At 50.1% G+C, this 8595-nt stretch overlaps 1 protein-coding gene across 1 annotated transcript in view; it reads left to right on the top strand.

Annotated features, from left to right (window-relative positions):
* Positions 1–536: 536 nt before the first annotated feature.
* Positions 537–8595, top strand: part of Cacng2 (calcium voltage-gated channel auxiliary subunit gamma 2) — a 101694-nt gene continuing 93635 nt past the window's right edge. The window contains exon 1 of the mRNA XM_074084408.1: positions 537–2058. Coding sequence (XP_073940509.1) covers positions 1848–2058 — 211 coding nt within the window. The 5' untranslated portion in view covers positions 537–1847. The remainder of the gene's footprint in view (positions 2059–8595) is intronic.

Below are 8595 nucleotides of genomic sequence, written 5' to 3'. Positions count from 1 at the left end.
AGCTCACCCACTTCCCTGCAAACATGTTTACCCTTGAGACGAAAATCATGGCCCAAGCCCCAGTTACTAGTCACCCTTTTGCACCCTTTTCCATGAATAATCTTTCCAAAATGTCTGCTTGTTGAAGCAAGATTTGGAAAACTACAGAGAGCCACAAACAGTGCAATGCACACCCCCTCCCCCCCACCCCTTAGCCAGAGAGAGGAAACAAAGCTACCAGAGAGAAACAACCAAATGGAAACGATCTACTGAGCCAATAAAATAAAACAATCCCCTCCTCCAAAAAAAAAAAAAACAAAGTGGAACAGATGACTTAAAAAAACAAAAACCCCACACAGCCCATATCTGTAGTTACCCATCCAGGTTCTAGCTCCACCAGTCCAGGCAGAGAAACGGCTGTTTGAAGTTTTGTGGCCGACTGATTGTGCTGGGAGGGTTTGTATTTGAAGCCCTGGGCACGTAGAGATGGAATGAGAAGGAGGCTGAGCTGGAAGAAATACCGGGGGGGCGGGGGGGCGGATGGAGGGAAGGGGAGAGAGAGAGTGTGTGAGAGAGAGCGAGCGAGGAGCGATCTTTAGCTACGCCTTCCTGCAAGGTCCGGGAGCCGGGGAGAGCGCTCATATTTAGGACTGGGGCGAGGGAGGAGTAAGACGAGGTCAGGCAGCACCCCGGCTCTGCGCTGGCCTTGGCCGCCCCCGGGGCCCGCGCCCCCTTGGCTCCCGGCCCCCTTGGCCGCTCCGCGCAGCCGAGCGCAGCCGAGCCGAGCCGAGCCGAGCGAGCGAGCGAGCGAGCGAGCGAGGGAGAGCAGCGGCGGGCGGCGGCGCCGGGAGCTGTCCACTTCAGCACCACGGTGATGCAGTAGGTGGGAGCGAGCGCCTGGCTGGCCGGGGGCCGCGCGGAAGCCCAGCGGGGCGGGGGACGCGGGCGGCCCATCCTGCAGCAAGACGCTGGCTGACTCGCTCGCTCGCTCGCGCGCCCGGGAGCTTTGCGGAGAGGGGGGAGGGAACCCCGCCTCGACTCGATTCTCCGGGAGAAACCCCCTCCCTCCCCCACTTCGCCAACACTCCCCCCGCCGCCAACAATACCCGCCGCCGCTGCTCGTCCTGCCGCCGCCCGCCCGCCCTGCTGCCACCGCCACCACCGCCGCCACCGCCGCCGCCGCCGCCGCTGCTGCTGCTACCGCCGCCGGGGCAAGAGCCATGGAAGGCGAGACCCCCGCACCTGTGCAGCTGAGATCAAGGGCTTGCAAGAGACTGGGCAGTCTGGTCTGAAACGAAAGCGCCCGAGGACCCCCCCCCACCTCCCCCAAGGAAGAGAACTGGCCAAACCCAAGGCTTTCATGGCGCAGGCCGCAGAGCCCAGCACGAAGAGCGAAGGTTGCATCTCGGCTCCTACAATCTCTAACTGTCCAGGTCCTGACCATGAGAGAAGGGGTTGAGAATTCGGCTGTTCCCTGGTTCCCTGTGGAAGCCATCTCCAAATTAGCTGTCACATATGGAAACTGGAGACCAGAATTTTAGGAAAAGAGATTAAGGCATCTCACTTGGGGGGGTGGGGGGTGTCTTTTTATTTTTTTTTTTTTAAATAATCTCTGCAACTGGAACAGTTTCTGATCTCAAAAGGCAAGCCTCTCTTCCTGTGTGAGCGTTATAATTTACACTCTTTTCCGTGAGCTTTCTTACCTCCCTTTTTTAATATCTCTCCATATTCTCTATTCACACATATATCCATTATATGAGTAGTGGAATTATCTTTTTTAAAAAATTTTTTTTGCTTTAGTATTTGCACCCTCACACACACACTCCCGAGAACCAGAAGTCGGCTGGGTGTTTATATAATGAAGAATTATGGGGCTGTTTGATCGAGGTGTTCAAATGCTTTTAACCACCGTTGGTGCTTTCGCTGCCTTCAGTCTGATGACCATAGCTGTGGGAACCGACTATTGGCTCTACTCCAGAGGGGTTTGCAAGACCAAAAGTGTCAGTGAGAATGAAACCAGCAAAAAGAACGAGGAAGTTATGACCCATTCTGGATTATGGAGAACCTGCTGCCTAGAAGGTATTTAATTCCCCACCTCCTCCCCCTCCCACTGCACTCCCCCTCCCTCCCTTCCTCCAAATAAGTCCCCTCTACATTCCACCATTTTCCTACTTCACTCCCTCCACCACAGATCAAGGTTGGTTGGGTTAGTTTCAGAGGAAAGAGAATCAATAAGCAAAACCCATACTCTACTCTCTGGCCTCCACCCCCCTCCCCTCAAACCACTTCATTGGAATGATCCATGACATGAAGGAAACAAGAGATTGTTCTTGGAAGTGAATGGGCTCTGCCTGCCTCGGAATCATTAGGATTTGCCTTTGGATTTAGCATTGCCATCCGTGAGGAGGGGACATAACTGTTTTCCTCAATGGTGCTCACCTTTTTGCAATGAAGAATTCGAAAATGTTCTTCCCTTTTCTCTCTTATTCCCCTTATTCCTCCGAAGTCAAAGACACATCATCTGAAAATCTCCTTTAAAAAAAAAATCTGTTTCTAAGAATCCTTATTTGGTAAATCCTAATCATTCCAGGATCCCAAGCTGAGTTCAAGAGCATTTCGTAATGTTTCTAAGCCGCACGTATCATTCGAGGTGGCTGGCTGCATGTGTGTATGTGTGTATTTGAACATTTGCAAAGTCTAAAAATATATGCGTCTCTCGCAGGAAACAAGCCCAAGTTCTAATAAACAGCAATCACTTTCGGGTTGGACTGCGCGCCGATTCACTTCCACATGGAGTGACATGTCTGTTATCCAGAAGCCAGCACTGTTATCCAGAGTCAGCACTGTGCAGGCAGGCAGGGAGGGAGGCAAGGGGGAGCTGTGGGGCAGGGGTGTCAGCTGTTGGCCTTGATCTTGCAGGGTCGTTGAAGTGTGTGTGTGTGTGTGTGTGTGTGTGTGTGTGTTGTGGGCCAAAGGGGCCCCTCAGTGTAAAAGCTGGGAGACCAGGGCATGAATGAAGGCATGCGCTCCCAGGACACATTAATGAGCACAGGGGGAACTCTTCGGGCCATACAAGCTGCATTTAGCAACAGACTGTAATATAGGGGGCTGCATTTGCAGAGCTATACATGCCTGTGGGCATGAGGCACCGCAGGCAGACAGGCTCAGAGACACATATGTTCCCGTGTGGAAAGAGAGGCTTCTGTGCTTTGCTTCTGAGGTGAACCAAGACTGGAGGCCGTTTGAGGCAGTGTCGGGAAGCAGGCACTGCAGGATTGTTTGTTAAGCTCAACATGGGATGGTGATGCAGAGTTGAGGCCAGGAGACAGGGGAGAAGAGAAGGAAGCAGATAGGAGAGGGAGAAACGGATGTGCCCCAGGGTCTAACCCAAACTGAGTCAGAGCTGCTTTTTGGGAATTGGTCATGACTGGGAAAGAGCACCAATTCCACGTCCCCTCTCAACATTCTTGGTGCAAATGGTTGAGTGATGGCTGAACATGTTTTGAATAGCTAAGTGACTTCATTGAGCGATGGTCTATTTGACGCATACGGCATTTGGTGCCCTTTCTCAATCCAAGCCACTGCCTTTAACATATTCTGCAGAGGAGCTGTGTGCTGAATGCTACATGCTCTTCCCCAGCCAGAGAGGCGACAGCAGGAAACTGATAGAGACTGTTTTCAACACATGCATACCACCACTCCTTAAAATGAAAATCCCTTCATACCGCTAGTCATTAGCAGTAGAAAGACTGATTTCCTTTAATTAAACATTTATGACAAACTTATTCCAAAAGAGAAGGAAAGCAAAGTGAGGGTTGCTTTAGGGAAGCCATCCTAGTGGCAATTTGCCCTTCTTGGATTTTAGTTAAAGGGATGGAGATGTGTTGCCAAGAGATTAGAAGAAAGACAAGACATGATTTTAGGGAAAATATAAGTATATATTTTTTGTCAGAGCTTTATTTACAAATAAGACTGCGGTCTTTTAAACATCTTGTAATTCCCAGCAGATAAGCGGACTAGGGATAGCTTTAGATCACTTGTGCATTAAAAGGCCCAAGTATTTTCATTAAAATTCCATCTGTTTGGTGTTCAGCTCCACAAATGGGCTGCCCACCCCTTTTAACTTTCTCCCCCCTCCCTGTCTGTCTGTGAATGGTTAGAATTGCAACAGTCCCAAGGGCTGTGTGATGTGCACAGGAGCTGTGGGTTTGGCATTGTCCCCAGTGGCCTCCCCGGGTGCCCAGCCTGGGCGCTTGCCTCCAGGCGGTGAGGAGAGGGCTGGCCAGGCTCCACACAGGGTTAATATTCCTTTCCACGTGTAGCCAAGGCTTCAGCAGAAAGGCCTGGTGCTCAGGGCCCAGTCTGACCTGGCCTTCCGTTTCCAGAGCCTCTGTCCTTGTGGGACTTTTCAGTCCTGAGACCACCTTAAGAAGCAGGACCTTGGCCACTTAGGAAGTAGCTTGAAGATTTCACTGTGCTTGCTTTGTACTGATCTCAAAGGTTGCACATTCACTTCTTTCCATAAGTTGGCATGCATGGTTCTCAGGGCAGGGAGGTGCTGGGTTTGCTTTTCTGATCATGAGCACAGAGTTGGTCTCAATGGGAACAAGTTGCCAGTGCTTCCACCTCTCCAAGCTGGGCTTTCCTGAAAAACGGAATCCCTCCATCACCTCTTTAATGTGCTTTCTGCCCACACCTGAGACAGGGTGAACAGTTACAAACCTCCTTCTGGAAGACAACTTGAAATGAAAACAAGCCCATCCTCTGGTCTTCTTTGCTCTCTGGATCTCACGAGCGCTTTTTGTCTCCTGAGATGATTATTTTCATTTGCCTCTTGATGAAAATAAGAATTGGGAGGTATTTTTGTGCCTCTGTAGCTGCTTTTGAAAATAATTTATTTACTAAGGAATGAGAAGGGACAGGGCCACCTGTTATGGACACTCACACTCACAGGGGGATAAGGAAAGGGATCAAGGAAAATCCTGAGCCCTTATTTTTCCCTCTGCAGAGTAGTTGCCTGAAAAGACTCTGTGTTATGAACTTGAACTGATGTCCTGGCTGGAAATTTGAGGAGCAGAGATGAGGCTGGGGGATGGGGGATGGACAGGCTGTGTATGGGCACAGGTGTGGGGCAGAATGATGGGAGGGATGCTCGAAATTGTCCAGAAAGTCAAATTAGGAGTTTCCAAGAGGAGAACTGAACTGAACTTCTCAGGGAAGAGCTCAGTAAAATCTCCAGCATGGCACTAAATGGGCAGTATATGGCTTGCTCAGGAGATTAGCCTCTATTGTCACCTAAAGGAAACACTGACTCCAGGGACAGCAAGAAATTCACTCTAGATTTTCTCTGGCTCCTTCCTCCCCTCCGCCCTTGCTCCACGTCTCCCCCAAAGGATTCCAGCCCTGCAGAGGAGGAGCTAGCAGTTGGCTCAATGTGGTCTGGAGCAGAAACAAACCCTGCACGGTCTCTCTGTTCTCTCGCCCCTGGCCTTACTGTGAGGCAGAGCAGATCTTGCTCTCTGTCCAGGCTGGTGAGTTCCTTCTGATGAATTTTCCAGCTTCTGTCTCCCTTCCACAGGCTGCTTGCTCATGGCAGCTCTGCCAGCCACTGTACAATTGTCCCACGGTGTCTTTTTCAAGCTCATAACTGCATAGCCCTCGCTTGGCCTGAGAGATGGTGGAGTGTCCCAGGCGCTGCTCTGCCATGGATCTTTGGTTTCTGCAGAAGGAAAGGATGAATCTTTGATTTTAGGAAAGCCAACAGCCTTTCTGGCCACTCTTGCCTCTAACTGTGGATAAGCTGATAGTGTGATGGCGCTATTGAGTCTTCTTGCTCTGTGATTCCCAAGATAACTTGACTTTAGGAGTTTTTGCACACAGTAGGTACACAAGAAATAGTTATCAATGGATCGCTTCAGAAATTCTTAAAATCATTGAAATGAATCATAGAATGTGTCACAATCAAGTAAGAGAAAGAGAGAGAGTGAAGAAGCCAGAATGATTTGTTTGTTCTTCCTGGAACTTTTCTTTTAAAATAATAATGAGTCATGAATCTATTATTATAAAATAAGAGAAGTCAGAAGGAGTCAGTCATTGAGCTGCACAGCTCCTAATTGGCTAAAGTGAAGGAAATTGTTCAAGGGGAAGTAAGGAAAAGTGGTGGGTGTGCACAGTGTCTAGAGGGAAGGCACAACAACCATTTGGTTTTCTTCCCGTTCTGCTTTCAGAGTGTCTTGAAGTTCAGTTGCATCTTAATATTCACCAGAATAGACACCTCTGGGCAGAGAGCAGGCATGATAACAGTCCATGCCATTGAGCTTCTGCAGAGTCTTCTATCCTTAGCAAATCTCTCATCTGATCCACAGAACCCTGAAAACTTTCCCCAGGCCTTGGGTTCTTACCAGATGTTTCCACGGGGTCATGCCCAGCTTCCTAGTCTCTCTCACCTGACTTAGCTGAAACTGACTCCTCCACCTGAGAGTTCCAGATGGTTCCCACCACACTCCCTGCCTTGCTTTGCCTTCACTGGTGAGCAGGAGGAGGACCGGCACACCAAGGTCACGTGGGAAGAAAGTGGCCTAGCCCGAACTTATATCCAGGCCTCTGTGACTTATGGAGCCACAGCTGTCCATACTCCATGCAACCTGGAAGCCTCTTGAGGGCTCTGGGCAGCACAGTGTGACTCGGGGTCCCTTCCAGCAATGGGCCCTGCATCCCTTGGGGTGCTCCACTGAGAGAGCAGTCAAGAGGGCTGTGTTCTGATCCATCTAACTCTACCGATGTCCCATCCCCACCCCGACCATGGCAAGCAACCGTGCACCTTTCAGAGGGATAGGATCTTCCCTTGATCTCTCTGTCCTGTGAGCTGAGGAACAGAGAGGCTGAGGGACTACAACTCCCAACCCTAAATTCAGGGCTGAACCTGCCAGGTGCCCCTTTATTTTGGCCTTTTCATTTTGGAAGGGTCTTTCCACGTGAACGATCCCTGGGTTTTATGTTTGCAGGCATTTCCAGAAAATAGCAAGTTTATAGCCCCGGTAACTCAGAAGTTTTCAGAGGAAGCTTTGTGGTATGGTTGGAGAATTTCTCAGCTCACAGAACTGGGCACACTTTATGCCCTGTGGCCTTGTGAACTAAGTGGCTTGAAGAAGTACCATACACTTGGCAGGGTGATTGGTGGTTTAGGGCTCAAATGACTAAATGTTGGTCCCCTTCTCATCCTTGACCATCTTATCTGAAATTGCAATCAACAACCCCATTCTTTCCCTACTCATTTTCTTTTCTTGCCTGTTGTATCTTTGCTCATTAGATCCATCTGTCTCCCACCGCTAGACCAGCATCAAGCAGGCCAAGACTTTTGTCTTTTCTGCTCATTGCTAGACCTGCAGCCACCATGACAGTGCAGGATGGCAGCCTTCCTTCCTTCCTCACGCAACCAGCTGTGAGGGGCTCAGCAGTGACCCCTTCATGTGGCCAGGGATGGATCTTTGCCTGGGTAGGGGCTGGGGGCGAGTCCTCCAGGAGTCCCTGCCACGTTTTCCTCCTCCGTGCCATCTGCAGCATCGTCAGAGTGTCAGACGGCTTCCCAAGAGTGTCCACTGTCCGGTCAGGGGGTGGAGAAAATATATATCCAGACTTATAAGGCAGAGATTTTTAAATTTATCAAAACTCAATGGATCTTTTTAACCTCGAGTCATTATTTTAACCAAAAACCCATATTCCGATGAAATATGCACTCTAAGTTTTCAAGCTAGTTTGTAGCCACAAATCAGGCAATTTCTTCACTGGTTTATTTCATTGTTTAAATCTCTGATGAGCTCCTACAAAGTCCCAAGTGTGAGGCCAGGAGTTGGGGATGTAATGGGAAGCAGCTTCACTCGGAGTCACCAGCCTCTGGGTCCTTAGAGCCCAAAGGGAGAGAAAGACCCTCATTCAAAACCTTACCTATGTGTGCTAATTGCAGTAGTACCACAGGAGATGCGTGGAACTATGAGTTTGTGACGTTCACATTGTATCTAATCAGGGAAGGCTTCCCTGAGGAGGTGAGGTGAAAGTGGAGATCTGGAGGATAAATAGGAGTTAGCCAGGTGACGAGAGGAAGAAAGAACATTCTAAGTAGGTAGACAGCAAGGACAGAGAGAAGTGAGGAAGGAATGGAGCCACACAGTGGGAGGGGGCTGTGTACAGGATGGGTGGCAGGGGGGAACGTAGAAGGGGCCAGGACCCCAAGGACCTTGTTAAAACAAAGAGTTTTACTACTTGCCTCTGGGTTCTTGCTTATAAGCTGTGTGGTGCTGGACTTCTGAACTCTGTCTCTGTGCCTCATTCTCACCACCTACTGAATGGGGATCATAATGCAGCCCCTGAGCAGCCATTCCCCTCTCTTCTTTGCCACGTGCCCTCCCCTTCCATCCCATCTGAATGTGTGCATCTCTCTCTGGCCTCACAACTTCCCTACGGACTAAATTCAAAAGGCGCTAGTGAGGTGTGGGCAGTGGGCGCCAGCCTGTGTGGCACACAGCAAGGTGGCAGAGAGCAGCCCCCGTGCCCCTCCATGGCTGTGCAGGGGACTTAAGGAATGGCATCTTAAAAAAGGCTGCCTCACGCTCTGAGACA

The sequence above is a fragment of the Castor canadensis genome, chromosome 8, assembly GCF_047511655.1.
Source record: "Castor canadensis chromosome 8, mCasCan1.hap1v2, whole genome shotgun sequence".
Taxonomy (NCBI): Eukaryota; Metazoa; Chordata; class Mammalia; order Rodentia; family Castoridae; genus Castor; species Castor canadensis.
The sequence above is the reverse complement of the archived record's forward strand: the minus strand, read 5'-3'. Positions and strand labels throughout refer to the sequence as shown.